The sequence below is a fragment of the Natator depressus genome, chromosome 9, assembly GCF_965152275.1.
Source record: "Natator depressus isolate rNatDep1 chromosome 9, rNatDep2.hap1, whole genome shotgun sequence".
In the NCBI taxonomy this organism is placed as follows: Eukaryota; Metazoa; Chordata; order Testudines; family Cheloniidae; genus Natator; species Natator depressus.
The window spans coordinates 55,291,942-55,309,409 of record NC_134242.1 but is presented as its reverse complement, the minus strand read 5'-3'; the positions used below and the strand labels follow the sequence as shown (position 1 = coordinate 55,309,409).

At 46.6% G+C, this 17,468-nt stretch overlaps 1 protein-coding gene across 1 annotated transcript in view; it reads left to right on the top strand.

Annotated features, from left to right (window-relative positions):
* Positions 1-224: 224 nt before the first annotated feature.
* The window catches only part of CROCC2 (ciliary rootlet coiled-coil, rootletin family member 2), a 219,227-nt gene continuing 201,983 nt past the window's right edge, over positions 225-17,468 (top strand). Inside the window, 1 exon segment of the mRNA XM_074964244.1 lies at positions 225-459. Coding sequence (XP_074820345.1) covers positions 406-459 — 54 coding nt within the window. The 5' untranslated portion in view covers positions 225-405.

Sequence of the window (17,468 nt, the reverse complement as noted above, 5' to 3'; positions counted from 1 at the left end):
GCCGCGTCCTTTGGTCCCTACGGCGACCCCAGGCCAGTGTTCTATTTCCATGGCAACTCCTGGCCCTTGGCGTCCCGGTTTCCACAGCAACCACGGCCGGAGCCTGCAGCTTTTACTCCGCTCCGTGGAGACAGAGCCGCGAATCCCGATCAGCGACCAGCGGGGGCACCGGGCCTTGAACCCCCCGCCGCGATCCCCATCCTCCGAGCCTGTGACACCCTCCATCCCACTATTCTCAGGCTTGTGGCCCCTAGGACTCCAGACCTGTGACATCCTCTATCCACCGGGCCTGAGACCCCGCTACCACCGGCAACTGCTAGCCATGCCCTCTGTGTTGCATTAGGAGTTGCTGTACAGAGGTTAGAAAGCCCAGCATGCGTTTGGGTTAGACTCCGGCTTTGAGCGATGAGTGAGTGGGCTGACAAGAAGCCAGGACTGAGGCTGGAGGCTGCGATCCAGGTCAGTATGTGGCTCCCCGACCTCTACTCTCACCCTCCCACCCCCATTGCAGAGACCAGTGTGGGGAGGAAAGGGTTAAAGCAAGATCATTCCGCCCCCTCCCCCAAGATCAGAGCTAGGCAGGGGGCAAAAGAGTTAAATCTCTCTTATTCCCTCCCCCTCTTCTCTCCCCAGCCCAGTCTTTGCAGTTGGGGAGGAGAGTTAAATCAACCTCATATCCCAAAGTGCTGCAAAGATCAGGAGTGGGGTGAAAAGTTAAATTAATTCTCCTCCCCCCCCACTTCCCAGCTGTTGCTCTCAGCTGAGCTGTGATTGAAAGCATAGCACTCCTTTGCCAAAAGAGACAGGCTGTGAGGACACTCTAGGAGTAGCACAGCAAACATTTATCAATTTAGGACAGCAGGAAATAAAATGAATTTAATGTCAATAACAAGAACCCTGTGCTGGACTGGAGTGGGGAGTATTGGTGGTGAGAGGGCTGGGCGGGGAGGGGCGGAACAACATAATGCTGTGGCTCTGCTGCATGATTTGGGCATCCCTTCCACCTAACTTTGGTTTAAGGTGCCACATGAGGCCTTGTGTGGGCCCCTGGGGCCCTCAGCAGGAATGGGAGCCAAGAGAAAAGGTTTGACTTTCCCCAGCTGAGGAGATGGAGACCCACCAATTCTCACTTACCTAGAGGGTGAACCTCATTTTGTGCTCGTTTTGAGGCCATTTTAAAAGCTTGTTCCCCTTACAAAGGAGGATTTCCTGTGAGTTTCGGTGAGTGTCGCTCAGTCTGATCTGAAATATCCCTCCTCCCACTTGCTGTAGATTGGCAGATGGGCACTCCCAACAGTCATTTGGCAAAATTCACCTGCGTGGGCATAGGTAGGGAGAAGAGTCTAAGCCACAGCAGCTCCTCAGACATCTAAGAGCTCAGGACTGTCTTCCCCTGCAACCCTCTGCCTGTGGCCAGTAGACCTACAGGTCAGACCCCTTGTCATGTTTAGTGTTGTCTGTTGTATAGATGCTGCTGTTACTAGTACCACCTACATTGACCTGCACATGTTCAAGTTCTGATTTGCTCAGGTGGGTTGTGGGTCATGTTAAATGGTTTTGGCTGCAAATACAGGGCCTGGTGTTACATCAAGTGTGTTTGGCTTGACAGCAGATGCTGGGATGGTAGTGCTTAGCAGCCCAGGTGCCAAAATGGACAGTGGCATTGCTCACCTACATGAGGCAGATACCCCTTTATGGTTGTGAAATTTTATTCTGAGCTGATCTTCTGTCTGTGGTTTAAGCTAAATAAATGCAGATGCTTATCTGATAATCCATGCATGTCTCTGGTGCTGCACTGAGACTTCGCTTACATGCCCTTGGGAGCTCTTTGAATGCTTTCTGCCTAAATGTTTAGATTATAGCATGCAGAGTGAGGCTATGTCTACACTACACACCTTTTAGTGACACAGTTGTGCAGCTAAAGCCGTGCCATTAAAAGGGGTGCAGTGTAGCTGCTGTTTGTCAGCAGGAGAGAGCTGTCCCACCGACAAAAAAACTTCTACCCCCAATGAGCAGCGGTAGCTTTGTCCGCAGGAGAGCACTCCCGTTGACAAAGCGCTATTCATACCCGCACTTTTCATCAGCAAAACTTTTGACATTCAGAGGGGGGTATTTTTTCACACTTCTGAAGGACAAAAGTTTTGTTGTTCAGGTGCCAGTGTAGACAAAGCATACAAAATAAAAAATCATAGAATCATAGAATATCAGGGTTGGAAGGGACCCCAGAAGGTCATCTAGTCCAACCCCCTGCTCGAAGCAGGACCAATTCCCAGTTAAATCATCCCAGCCAGGGCTTTGTCAAGCCTGACCTTAAAAACCTCTAAGGAAGGAGATTCTACCACCTCCCTAGGTAACGCATTCCAGTGTTTCACCACCCTCTTAGTGAAAAAGTTTTTCCTAATATCCAATCTAAACCTCCCCCATTGCAACTTGAGACCATTACTCCTCGTTCTGTCATCTGCTACCATTGAGAACAGTCTAGAGCCATCCTCTTTGGAACCCCCTCTCAGGTAGTTGAAAGCAGCTATCAAATCCCCCCTCATTCTTCTCTTCTGCAGACTAAACAATCCCAGCTCCCTCAGCCTCTCCTCATAAGTCATGTGCTCTAGACCCCTAATCATTTTTGTTGCCCTTCGCTGGACTCTCTCCAATTTATCCACATCCTTCTTGTAGTGTGGGGCCCAAAACTGGACACAGTACTCCAGATGAGGCCTCACCAGTGTCGAATAGAGGGGAACGATCACGTCCCTCGATCTGCTCGCTATGCCCCTACTTATACATCCCAAAATGCCATTGGCCTTCTTGGCAACAAGGGCACACTGCTGACTCATATCCAGCTTCTCATCCACTGTCACCCCTAGGTCCTTTTCCGCAGAACTGCTGCCTAGCCATTCGGTCCCTAGTCTGTAGCGGTGCATTGGATTCTTCCATCCTAAGTGTAGGACCCTGCACTTATCCTTATTGAACCTCATCAGATTTCTTTTGGCCCAATCCTCCAATTTGTCTAGGTCCTTCTGTATCCTATCCCTCCCCTCCAGCGTATCTACCACTCCTCCCAGTTTAGTATCATCAGCAAATTTGCTGAGAGTGCAATCCACACCATCCTCCAGATCATTTATGAAGATATTGAACAAAACCGGCCGCAGGACTGACCCCTGGGGCACTCCACTTGACACCGGCTGCCAACTAGACATGGAGCCATTGATCACTACCCGTTGAGCCCGACAATCTAGCCAGCTTTCTACCCACCTTATAGTGCATTCATCCAGCCCATACTTCCTTAACTTGCTGACAAGAATACTGTGGGAGACAGTGTCAAAAGCTTTGCTAAAGTCAAGAAACAATACATCCACTGCTTTCCCTTCATCCACAGAACCAGTAATCTCATCATAAAAGGCGATTAGATTAGTCAGGCATGACCTTCCCTTGGTGAATCCATGCTGACTGTTCCTGATCACTTTCCTCTCATGTAAGTTCTTCAGGATTGATTCTTTGAGGACCTGCTCCATGATTTTTCCAGGGACTGAGGTGAGGCTGACTGGCCTGTAGTTCCCAGGATCCTCCTCCTTCCCTTTTTTAAAGATGGGCACTACATTAGCCTTTTTCCAGTCATCCGGGACTTCCCCCGTTCACCACAAGTTTTCAAAGATAATGGCCAAGGGCTCTGCAATCACAGCCGCCAATTCCTTCAGCACTCTCGGATGCAACTCATCCGGCCCCATGGACTTGTGCACGTCCAGCTTTTCTAAATAGTCCCTAACCACCTCTTTCTCCACAGAGGGCTGGCCATCTACTCCCCATGCTGTGATGCCCAGCGCAGCAGTCTGGGAGCTGACCTTGTTAGTGAAGACAGAATCAGTATAATGGACACCAAGATTTATGTCGAAATAACTGAAAGCTGCAGAATTGGGGACTATGGGTACCCGCATGGCCCCACAGTATGCCAACATTTTTATGGCTGATTTAGAACAACGCTTCCTCAGCTCTCGTCCCCTAACGCCCCTACTTTACTTGCGCTATATTGATGACATCTTCATCATCTGGACCCATGGAAAAGAAGCCCTTGAGGAATTCCACCATGATTTCAACAATTTCCATCCCACCATCAACCTCAGCCTGGTCCAGTCCACACAAGAGATCCACTTCCTGGACACTACAGTGCTAATACACGATGGTCACATCAACACCACCCTATACCGGAAACCTACTGACCGCTATTCCTACCTACATGCCTCCAGCTTTCACCCTGACCACACCACACGATCCATCGTCTACAGTCAAGCTCTGCGATACAACCGCATTTGCTCCAACCCCTCAGACAGAGACAAACACCTACAAGATCTCTATCAAGCATTCTTACAACTACAATACCCACCTGCGGAAGTGAAGAAACAGATTGATAGAGCCAGAAGAGTTCCCAGAAGTCACCTACTACAGGACAGGCCTAACAAAGAAAATAACAGAACGCCACTAGCCGTCACCTTCAGCCCCCAACTAAAACCCCTCCAACGCATTATTAAGGATCTACAACCTATCCTGAAGGATGACCCAACACTCTCACAAATCTTGGGAGAAAGGCCAGTCCTTGCCTACAGACAGCCCCCCAACCTGAAGCGAATACTCACCAACAACCACATACCACACAACAGAACCACTAACCCAGGAACCTATCCTTGCAACAAAGCCCGTTGCCAACTGTGCCCACATATCTATTCAGGGGACACCATCACAGGGCCTAACAACATCAGCCACACTATCAGAGGCTCGTTCACCTGCACATCCACCAATGTGATATATGCCATCATGTGCCAGCAATGCCCCTCTGCCATGTACATTGGTCAAACTGGACAGTCTCTGCGTAAAAGAATAAATGGACACAAATCAGATGTTAAGAATTATAACATTCATAAACCAGTCGGAGAACACTTCAATCTCTCTGGTCACGCAATCACAGACATGAGGGTCGCTATCTTAAAGCAAAAAAACTTCAAATCCAGACTCCAGCGAGAAACTGCTGAATTGGAATTCATTTGCAAATTGGATACTATTAATTTGGGCTTGAATAGAGACTGGGAGTGGCTAAGTCATTATGCAAGGTAGCCTATCTCCCCTTGTTTTTTTCCTACAAACCCCCCCCAAGACGTTCTGGTTAAACTTGGATTATTGCTGTGCACATTGTAAGATGAGCTATTGCCAGCAGGAGAGTGAGTTTGTGTGTGTGGTTTTTGGAGGGGGGTGTGTGTGTGGGGGGTGAGAAAACCTGGATTAGTGCTGGAAATGACCCACCTTGATTATCATGCGCATTATAAAGAGAGGTTTCAAAGAGGGATGGGCTATTACCAACAGGAGAGTGAGTTTGTATGTGTGTGTGTGTGGGGGGGGTGGAAGGGTGAGAAAACCTGGATTTGTGCTGGAAATGGCCCTACTTGATGATCACTTTAGATAAGCTGTTACCAGCAGGAGAGTGGGGTGGGAGGAAGTTTTGTTTCATGGTCTCTGTGTGTATATAATGTCTTCTGCAGTTTCCACGATATGCTATGAATCCGATGAAGTGAGCTGTAGCTCACGAAAGCTCATGCTCAAATAAACTGGTTAGTCTCTAAGGTGCCACAAGTACTCCTTTTCTTTTTTCTTTTTACGAATACAGACTAACACGGCTGTTACTCTGAAACCTAGAATTGGGGAGGTGGGTGTTTTTTAGAGCTGTCATCACATCCAAGGGCCACTAGAGGGCAGCAAGATCTCAGGAGGAGGAAAAGAAAAGATGCTCCGGAGGCAACAGGATTCAAGAGGAGCTGGGAGCACCCGCTGAGGTTTAGGCCCTAAGGGTGGGCAGGGCAGTGATGTACTGGAGGGGCTAAAATTCTGAAGGGAAGGTTGGGCTGATTTCTCCGCTTGTCTTGGGGCTCACACTCTTGGCTGGATGCTGCTAATCTGTTCCTGCCAGGGAGAGCTGATCACTGGGATGCATCACAAAATTTTGCAGATCAATCCAGGGCCAGGTTGTTCCCAGCAGTTGATTTAAAAATGAATAAATATGGTTAAAAATGAAACAATTGTGTGAGGCTCTTATGACCACCGGCACTGTCAGCCTGAGCCCTGCATTTTAAGGGACAAGCTGCAATGTCTTTGAAAGCCTAGAACCAATCTCAGAGTCTTTGAAATAGAAGCCCCAATATCTGCACCAAGAGATGAAGAAGAATCTTGTTCTTGTGTTGCTGGCTGTGACCCTGGCTGCTAATATGTGTGCTGACTCAGGCTGTTGTGCCTGCCTAGAGTCCCGCTGAAGTCCGTGGGAACCCAGGCTAGCAAGGGGTTCGTATTAGCAGATAGATTTGCAGGACTAAGGTTGTGCTGCCCCCTAAGAATGTAACACTCCCTTGGCACAAGTGTCACTGTCCTTAGGCAGTTTCATCTCACTCCAATGGATTGCTCTGTCCCCTACTCAGTGTCAGCTCTGTCACCCTGTTGTTTTCACATGGTTATCAGTGGTATGATTCTGTCACCGGTTGTCAATAGCACAGCAATGCCCCACTTTGCATCCAAGGGTGCTAAAGGAGTTGGCAGATGTGATTGCAGAGCCATTGACCATTATCTTTGAAAACTCACGGTGATCGGGGGAGGTCCCGGAAGACTGGAAAAAGGCTAATGTAGTGCCCACCTTTAAAAAAGGGAAGAAGAAGGATCTGGGGAACTGCAGGCCAGTCAGCCTCACTTCAGTCCCTGGAAAAAACATGGAGCAGGTCCTCAACGAATCAATTCTGAAGCACTTCAAGGAGAGGAAAGTGATCAGGAATAGTCAGCATGGATTCACCAAGGGCAAGTCATGCCTGACTAACCTAATTGCCTTCTATGATGAAATAACTGGCTCTGTGGATGAGGAGAAAGCAGTGGACGTATTATTCCTTGACTTTAGCAAAGCTTTTGTTATGGTCTCCCACAGTATTCTTGCCAGCAAGTTAAAGAAGTATGGGCTGGATGAATGCACTATAAGTAGAAAATTGGCTAGATTGTCGGGCTCAATGGGTAGTGATCAATGGCTCCATGTCTAGTTGGCCGCTGGTATCAAGCAGAGTGCCCCAAGGGTCGGTCCTGGGGCCGGTTTTGTTCAATATCTTCATTGAGATAGATGGAGGATGGCATGGACTGCACCCTCAGCAAGTTTGCAGATGACACTAAACTGGGAGGAGTGGTAGATATGATGGAGGGTAGGGATAGGATACAGAGGGCCCTAGACAAATTAGAGGATTGGGCCAAAAGAAATCTGATGAGGTTCAACAAGGACAAGTGCAGAGTCCTGCACTTAGGACGGAAGAATCCCGTGTACTGCTACAGACTAGGGACTGAGTGGCTAGGCAGCAGTTCTGCAGAAAAGGACCAAGGGGTTATGGTGGATGAGAAGCTGGATATGAGTCAACAGTGTATCCTTGTTGCCAAGAAGGTTAATGGCATTTTGGGCTGTATAAGTAGGGGCATTGCCAGCAGATTGAGGGATGTGATCGTTCCCCTCTATTTGGCATTGGTGAGGCCTCATCTGGAGTACTGTGTCGAGTTTTGGGCCCCACACTACAAGAAGGTGTGGAAAATTGGAAAGAGTCCAGCGAAGGGCAACAAAAATGATTAGGGGGTTGGAGCACATGATTTATGAGAAGAGACTGAGGGAACTGGGATTATTTAGTCTGCAGAAGAGAAGAATGAGGGGGGGATTTGATAGCTGCTTTCAACTACCTGAAAGGGGGTTCCTAAGAGGATGGATCTAGGCTGTTCTCAGTGGTACCAGATGACAGAACAAGGAGTAATGGTCTCAAGTTGCAGTGGGGGAGATTTAGGTTGGATATTAGGAAAAACTTTTTCACTAGGAGGGTGGTGAAGCACTGGAATGTGTTACCTAGGGAGGTTTTTAAGGTCAGGCTTGACAAAGCCCTGGCTGGGATGATTTAGTTGGGGATTGGCCCTGCTTTGAGCAGGTGGTTGGACTAGATGAGCTCCTGAGGTCCCTTCCAACCCTGATATTCTGTGATTCTATGACTCACACTGCTTGCTGCTTGTAAGACCTCTTTAGAGCACTGAAACTCACTAGGATCACCAAAGGAACATGGAGGAGTCCTGCAAAAGACTAAACCATGGGTAACATTTCCCTCAAAGCCTGATCTTTATATTGTCTTTTTCTTGAATCTCCTGAGGATCTTTGTGTTTTAGGCAGATGGGTCTTTTTAACAGTGGGGGGGAATTTAGGTCTCTTTGGACTCTGAGGCTGTCAATTCTCGGATCTCAGTTCACCCCCCTGGAGTAAATCTGGCCCATAGAGAAGGGAGTGACTTGGCCTGTCAGCTGAAGCTGGGAATTTGAAAGCCTGGGTAAAGAGATTAAACTCTATCGAAAAGTGGCCAAAGTTCAAGTTAAGACAAATTCCTGCTGGGAGTAAATTCCTGGGCTCACTACTGAGAAGTCCCTGCCTCTGAAACCCATCACTTTGACCCCTGGATGCTTAGATCCTGCATCCTGGATGAGCATAGGTTGGACAGCACATAGGAGATGGAGAGTCAGTCTTTTAGGGGCCCCAGTCATTTAGAGCCTTGGAACTGGTGGCCAGCCCTTAGACTTTCATTTGGGAGTCTCCCTGGAAGGCTCGGACAGGCCAAAAGAATGGAGCCAATCAAGCCGCCTGCCTCAATCAAAAGGAGAAGGGCTGCATTGTACCTGAAGCCGACTTTCTGGGGGGCTTTGGTGGGTGAAGCCAGGCTAAGCCCATTGCAGTAGCCAAGCCTAGAGGTAAAGAACTCATGGATAGCTGAGAGGAGGAGCAAAAAGAAAAGGAGTACTCGTGGCACGTTAGAGACTAACCAATTTATTTGAGACTTAGTTAGTCTCTAAGGTGCCACTAGTCCTCCTTTTCTTTTTGCGAATACAGACTAACTCGGCTGCTACTCTGAAACCTGAGAGGAGGAGGTATCATCCCTGCAGGCTGAGGCAGTTTGTGGTCATGCTTAACCCTTTACAACCTCCTAGAAGAGGAAGTAGGATCCAGTTCTGTAAGCTGCTAAGTGCTGAGCAACCGCAGTGGCAGTGAGATCAGTCTCCTAGAAGGTGCTCAGCTCCTGGCAGGATGGGGCCGAGCATTTGCTACCCTACACTGCTGGTTTAGGACACTGATATTTTTCCCTACCACAGCAAGCCCCCTTCATGGAAGTGAGGGTCTCTGTATTCCAGCCTGCTTTAAGCGCACTGGCAATGATGGTTTGCAGATGACCTCACTTGCCCTTGGCCCTGTTGACTGAAAGAAGTGCAGCATCAGCTCTGCACAGGACATGTCCACCATCAGGGCCTCATTTCCTGGCTGTGCAGAGAAGATGGACTTCTCAATCTGCTAGTTTTGTCCCTCTCTCCTTCTGTGATTCACCCTAGCAGGAGGAAAAAGGCAGCGTCAGGCCCAGCCAGCACCATTCGGATACTGCACCCAGCGCTGCTCCTTCTCCAGCTGCCCCAGCTGTGTTGAAATTACTGGCACCAATGGGAGTCCCTGTCTCCTTGGGTCCTCCCATTCACTGTACTGCAGCCTCCAGCTGGAACCCATTACCCAGCTAGTGCCAAAGTGTTTGCATCAATTCTGGAGCTAAGAGGTGGCCTGAAAGTTATAAATGACTCAAGTTTTTGTGTGTCTTGCAGTTTCCCTGCTAAGATGTGGCATGTGTGTGTTAAAGGGGAAACCACAGAGCAGCTAGGAATAGGTGGAGGAGGCATGGGATTGTTGTTAAAGGGACACCATGAGCCTGAAAATCACACTGCTCCATGCACATTTTTTACCTGCTGTTGTTACAGACAATGCCTCGGGGCCCCAGAACTGTAGGAGATTAGTGCGGAAAACCCCATATTTCTCTCTCTTTATCCCAGTTTGGTTGCTCTGTGCCTTTGGCAGAGAAATTGCAGAGTCAGCTTAACTGTGTCCCTCGAACAGCCAGTCAGGCCCTGATCCTGCAAACACTGAAGCATGTGCAGAGCGTGCCTCATCTGAGCAGCCTCCTTGACTCCTAGGGGCTATTTCCATGAGTAAAAAGTTAGGCATGTGCTTAAGTGTTTCCAGAACTGAGGCCTTAGTCAGTCTGGTTACCCTCATGTTGTGTGGGTTCCTAGCTATTAGAACAAGCAGCTGCTGGTGATGAGAGATGAGTAAAGTGCTTGAACTACTCTGGGGGCCTTTGGCCTGCTTCCATTTCAGCCTCTAGAGGGTGCAACTGTTAGTTTCATACCCTGCTTTAGCAGAGATTTATATTTGTGGGGGTGGATAGTCAGCTGACCATGAGTCTCAGTGCGAAACTGTGTCCAAATGGGCTAATGCAATCCTGGGCTGCATAAACAGGAGAATTGCAAGCCAGAATAGAGAGATTATTTTACCTCTATATTTGACAATGGGGTGACTGCTGCTGGAACACTGTGTCCGGTTCTGGTGTCCACAAGTCAAGAAGGACATTGATAAATTAGAGAGGGGTCAGAGAAGAGCCACCAGAAGGATTAGAAAACCTGCCTTGTAGTGATTGAGCTGCAGTCTATCTATTTAGCTTAACAAAGAGACTGTTAAGGGGTGATCACAGCCTATAAATATCTACATGGGGAACAAATATGTAATAATGGGTCCTTCAGTCTAGCAGACAAAGATATAAGGATCCAGTGGCTGGAAGCTAAAGCTAGACAAATTCAGACTGGAAATAAGGTGTACGTTTTTAACAGTGACAGTAATTTGCCATTGAACAACTTACCAAGGGTCATGGTGGATTGTCCATCACTGGCAAGTTTTAATTCAAGACTGGATGTTTTTCTAAAAGATCTGATCTAGGAATTATTGTGGGGCAGTTCTCTGGCCTGTGTTGTACAAGAGGTCAGACTAGATTATCACAATGGTCCTTCCTGGCTTTGGAATCTAGGACTAGCTGGCCTTTCCCCGTTGTGGGTTTTTTCCTTTCATTTTGTAGCAATTCTCGAGCACTTCTCAGTCACAGGTTGCTGTTGAATGGGGTGGGAGGACTGATCTGAGGGCTGGGTCACAGGGAGAATTGGGGATCCCTTTGGATCAGGGCTCAGTTCAACCAGTCTGAGTGAGATAAGTCTGGTGGCCTAAGCTCAGTATCAGCGAGAGAAATGGCCATACCAAGAAACACCATTGGGCAAACTTTATTCCACAGAGTCCTGGGACTGTGCTGCCCTGAAGGCGCAGAGAGTGGGACGGGGTGTTACCAGATTTGCCCTTTACTTTGCAGTATGCTCATTTATTAGGGTTACTCTTCGGGTGGGGGGGCGTGTTCTGTAATTCTATCAATGTACTGCTCGTGTCATGTGTATTTTCATATGGATCTCTTCTTCTCCCTTATGCAAGTTCCCTCCCAATGGAGTTATCCTGCAGGACCTAAGTTCCCCAGGGCTGGGTTCCTCCAGCCCTAGAACGAGATGAACATGCCTGCACGTGCGCACACACACACACAACAGAGCAAGTCTGAGCTGGCTGGGTCAAGTAGCACTTTTAAGCTGCAACCCTTATATGGCACAGGTTTAGCACATCCCTATCCCCACTTTCCCATCACAATTGTACTGGTAGTAACCCACTTGATGAGCAAACCGCACAGTATTTTGGGCGCTACAGGGATCTTTAGCTTAGGTAAAAGAAGCGTTGCTGCAGAGTATATGGGGAAGCTAAAAACACAAAAGGGTAAAGTTCAGAGAGGGAGAGAGAAGCAACCAGCTTAACCATATAAGTTATTTATTGAATAATAGTGATAACTACACAAGGAGACCCTAAACCAACATAACGGTTACATTATTAAAGGTTAATAGCTGAGATAGAAAAGAAAACAGAGAGAGAGAGAGAGAGATATCTCACCCACTCCATGCGGCTTGAACTGGTCGGGGTTCCCAGGTGATGGTGGTAGCTCAGGGTCCTGAGTGCTGGAGACAGGCAGAGCCCCCAGCATGATCAGTCAGGAGATGGAGTCCCAGTGGAACTGATACAGAGTTTGGGTCCATGCATCAGAACACCTACTTGGGCATAGGTAGGGGTTTTTGTAGAGAAACAACAATCGTTCAAGGAAGAACAGTAGATTTGTTTATGGGTAAACTGATGACTCAAGGGTTTTCTTTAGGCTCGACAATAGGAGCTGATCACTTTTGGTGGTGGTTTCTTCCAGGGAGCTCACAATGCAATTAGGCTGCTTCAGTATTTTCGATATCAATCAAGGATTCATTACTAGAATTGATCTGATAACTGCTGAGCTGGGTGTGTGCAGGCGTAGGTTAATTAACATCTAGAGCAGAGATCCCCCATGATGCAGTGCTTCCCTGCTTTTCTGGTCCCAGAGTTCAGTGCAATTCTCTGTTCTCCATTCTCTATGCTAATGGAGATGTCTTAATCTTGTCACCCTTGTCAGGAAGGGTCTTAGGTGTGTCTCCCAACGCCCTTCACTGCTCTCTGCAAGTCTTTCTCTGATCAGTTTTGATTCAAGCAGTGACTGGTGGGGGGGGGGTGTCTTTCATGAGTCAGACAGGCTGGATACTGTGCTCTGGTTCCCCCAAGAACACAGAGCTGACTGGTATCAGGGGTGGTGTCCAGGAGCAGGGCAGCTAGGGTTGCCAATGCTCCATGATTGTCCTGGTGTCTCCAGGAATTAAAGATTAATCTTTAATTAAAGATTGTCATGTAACAAAACCTCCAGGAATACATCCTACCGAAACTGGCAACTCTAATGGGCAGCATGGGCAATCTCACAATTCATCCACACAGGAGCATGCCCCCGTCCATTGCTGCTGGGTTAGTAGCCTTTAGTAGCACAGAGAAGTCTACTTAGCAATTCTGGGTCTTGATGGGGGCCTCATTGGAGGTCTCCTTTCCCAGCCACGCCAACCCTGAAAAGGCTTCTGGTTGTGACAGCCATTTTTAGCTCAGCCTTGTAGATTAATACAAGGGCTTCCCTTCTCCCTGGGCTGCGTGCAGGCCCAGGAGTGTCACTGGAGCAGTACCGGTTGTTTTATAATACCCTGTAACTACAAAATTCTCTCTGTGGTCACATCTGCTGGTATGATTTTTAAGGCGATGGAAGGCAGTAGGGAGGTATCCTTCAAGCACAAGTTTCTGCTCTTAGAAACTTGAGTGTAAATCCTGAGTTGACTTCAGCAGAGTCACTCTGGTTTTACACCAGCATAACAGAGTAGAATGTGGCCTTGACACCTGTTTGTTGAGCTCAGCACAAACCAGGGAATTGTTACTGTCAGTTTCCCATTACAAACATACAATTCTTGCCTGTTGCAATGGAAGGAAGAGATTTACAACTTCTGTAGAGGTATTTTGTAAGGAGCGAACTTTGTGGTGCTTGTGTCTGTCCACCTGCAGTGTATTTTGCCCTCCTTCTGCATGTGGAGCACCTGAAATCAGCAGAATGTGTCCAGAATAACTGAGCTTTCTGCCTGAAATATGCATTAATCAAACACAGCTGGCTTGGGAAATCTCTTTGGTGAGTCTGCTATAACTGATTGTCCTTTACAACCACACCCATTGCTCTAAGCAGAGTGCTCTGCTGACATCAGCACAACGAGTCTTCTCACTCATCTGCCCTCTTCCTTCTCACCTTCCCACTTACCTTACTTGGTCTGATGGATATGAATTATAAGGCTAAAAATATTATACTGGCCCGAGGTCTGTGACTCGCTATGCTAAGTCCTAGGCCTGGGTCAGAATAGTTCTGCTGCTCCATGAACCAGTGATCATTGTCTGTTCCAGTCTGTAATAGAATCATAGAAATGTGGGGCTGGAAAGGACCTTGAGAAGTCATCAAGTCCAGCCCGCTGCGCTGAGGCAGGACCATGTAAACCTAGACAAAGTAAACCTGACAAATGTTTGTCCAAATCTATTCTTAAAAACCTCCAGTGATGAGAATTCCATAACCTCCCTTGGAAGCATGTTCCAGAGTGTAGCCACCTGTATAGTTAGAAAGTTTTCCGTGGTATCTAACCTAAATCTCCTTTGCTGCAGATTAAGCCCATTACTTCTGGTCCTGCCTTAATTGGCTATAGAGAATTGATCACAATCCTCTTTGTAACAGCCCTTCATATGCTTGAAGATTGTCATCAGTTCCCACCCTTAGTCTTCTTTTCTCAAGACTAAACATGGCCTGTTTTTTTAACCTTTCCTCATAGGTTAGGTTTTCTGAAGCTTTTATAATTTTGATGCTCTCCTCCAGACTCTCTCTAGTTTGTCCTCATTTTCCCTAAGGTGTGGGGCCCACAGCTGGACACTGCATTCCATCTGCAATCTCACCAGTGCCAAGTAGAGTGTGACAACTGCCTCCCATGTCTTACAGACAGCCCAGAATGATATTAGCCTTTTTTGTGACCGCATCACATTGAGTCATATTTGATTTGTGATCCATGATAACCCACAGAGCTTTCTCAGCAGTAGTACAACCTAGCCAGTTAGTCCCTGTTTTGTAATTGTGCATTAGATTTTTCCTTACTAAGTGTAGTACTTTGCCACTTATCTTTATTTTATTTCATCTTATCAAAATTCAGACCAATTCTCCAATATGTCAAGGTTGTTTTGAATTCTAATTCTGTCCTCCAAAGTACATGCAACTCCTTCCATCTTGGTGTCATCTGCAGATTTTAGAAGGTTACTGTCTACTCCATTATCCAAGTCATTAATGAAAATGTTGAATTGTACTGGACCAAGAACTGACCCCTGTGGGATCCCAGTGAATATGTCCTCCCAGTTTGACAGCAAACCATTGATAACTACTCTTTGGGTACAGTCTTTCAGCCAGTTGTGCACCCACTTTATAGTAATTTAATCTAGACCACATTTCCCTAGTTTGCTTATGAGAATGTCATGTAGGACTGTGTCAAAAGCCTTATTAAAATCAAGATATATTATGTTTACAGCTTCCATTTATCCGTCTGGTCAGTAATACTATCAAAGAAGGAAATTAGGTTGGTTTGGCATGATTTGTTCTTGACAAATCCATTCTGGCTATTCCTTATAACTATTATCCTCTGGGTGCTTACAAATGGATTGTTTAATAATTTGTTCTAGTATCTTTCCATGTATTGAAGTTACAGGTACTATGTTGGCCCTTCTTCAGTCCTCTGTGACCTCACCCATCCTCCATGAGTTCTCAAAGATAATTGCTAATGGTTCCAAAATTGTTTCAGTTAGCTCCTTCAGTACCCTAGGATGAATTTCATCAGGCCCTGCTGGCTTTAATACATCCAGCTTATCTAAATATTCTGTAACCTATTCTCTCCCTATTTTGGCTTACATGCCTTCCCCCTGTGGTTAATATTAATTTGATTCTTTATTTTTCTGGTACGCTTGTCTGAGCTCCTTAAGTTTCACACGGCACTGTGTTGCATCCTTGCTGTAGCCTCTGTCCCTCATGTCCTCGGAGATTTTTTGAAATGTTTTGGCATTTCATCTTTTGGAACGTAGTTCTGATAGCACAGATTCCTCTCCCCATACAGTGATCAGACCCAGTACCTCCCGTTTGGTCCATGCTGGAGCTCTTTTTCGATTCTGGGACTGCATGGTCACCTGTGCTGATGAGCTCGCCTGGCCAAACAGGAAAAGAGATTCAAAAGTTCCCAGGGCTTTTCCTGTACACCTGGCCAGTGCATCCGAGTTCACAGTGGTGCACTGTGGGATAGCTCCCGGAGGCCAATACCTTCGAATTGTGTCCACACTAACCCTAATTCGAAATGGCAATGTCAATTTCAGCGCTAATCCCCTCGTTGGGGAAGAGTACAGAAATCGGTTTTAAGAGCCCTTTATGTCGAAAAAAATGGCTTCATTGTGTGGAGGGGTGTAGGGTTAATTCGATTTAATGCTGCTAAATCCGACATAAACTCGTAGTGTAGACCAGGCCTAAGGTGCTTGAGCTGTCCTGAGGTAAAAAACACAGTGAAGACCAGGCATTGTAGTTTTACTGTGGAGTAAACCAGGCAAGTTCAACCCCAGGCAGGGTTCTTCTGCCCTGTAAAAATGTCAAGGTATCAAAATAATTTCCCATCCCAAATCAGTACAAAAAATAGAAATCTTGAAAAATGTTGTGAATTGAAAATCTATTAAATGTTGGTTTGGCTCAGTCAAAACATTTTGCTTTAATAATTTAGAAATGTTTCATTTCAATTTTCAACATTTTTTTATTTTAAATTTTTTTACTATAATTACCTTAAATTTTGAAACAAAAATGCGTTTTGAACAGGAAAACTGGAATTTTCCATTTTGAACATGTCACAAACTATTTGAACAATTCCAAAACGTTTCCCCCTTCCCCCCCCCCCAAATCCTTTTGAGTGGAAAAATGTGTTGAAACTGACCCTTTCCTGCCAAAAGTTTTGGTTTAGATTAATCTGCATTTTATTAACAACCCCCCCCCCCCCAAAAAAAAAAAAAAAGTTTTTGTTGGAAGAGTTCCACCCAGCTCTAGTATTTTTTTTTTTACCTCTGGGTAACTAATAAGAACATAAGAACGGCCATACTGGGTCAGACCAAAGGTCCATCAAGCCCAGTATCCTGTCCTCTGACAGTGGCTAATGGCAGGTGCCCCAAAGGGAATGAACGGACAGGTTATTATAAAGTGATCCATGCCCTGTCACCGAATCCCAGCTTCTGTCAAACAGAGGCTAAGGACACCATTCCTGCCCGCCTGGCTAATAGCCATTGATGGACCTAATCTATCGAGCTCCCTTTTGAACCCCGTTATAGTACTGACCTTCACAACACCCTCTGGCAAGGAGTTCCAGAGGTTGATAGTGCATTGCATGAAAAAATACTTTCTTGTGTTTGTTTTAAACCTGCTACCTATTAATTTCATCTGGTGGCCCCTTGTTCTTGTATTATGAGGAGGAGTAAATAACACTTCCTTATTTACTTTCTCTATACCACTCATGATTTTATAGACCTCTATCATATCCCCCCTTAGTCGCCTCTTTTCCAAGCTGAAAAGTCCCAGTTTTATTAATCTCTCCTCATACAGAAGCCGTTCTATACCCCTAATAATTTTTGTTGCCCTTTTCTGAACCTTTTCCAATTCCAATATATCTTTTTTGAGATGAGGTGACCACATCTGCACGCAGTATTCAAGGTGTGGGCGTACCATGGATTTATATAGAGGCAACATGATATTTTCTGTCTTATTATCTATCCCTTTCTTGATGATTCCCAACATTCTGTTCACTTTTTTGACTGCCGCTGCAAATTGAGTGGATGATTTCAGAGAACTATCCACAATGACTCCAAGATCTCTTTCTTGAGTGGTAACAGCTAATTTAGACCCCATCATCAGGGGTGGTGAGTTGTATGGGCCCGTGGTGCCCAGGCTCCAGGAATGTCTGCCGTCCCCGCTGCCTCCCCTGGGCCCCGGAGCATCTCTGCCACAAGTGGGCAGCTGCCCTGCCAGTCTGTACTGTGCTCCCTCTCCAGCGGCGGCGGCTGC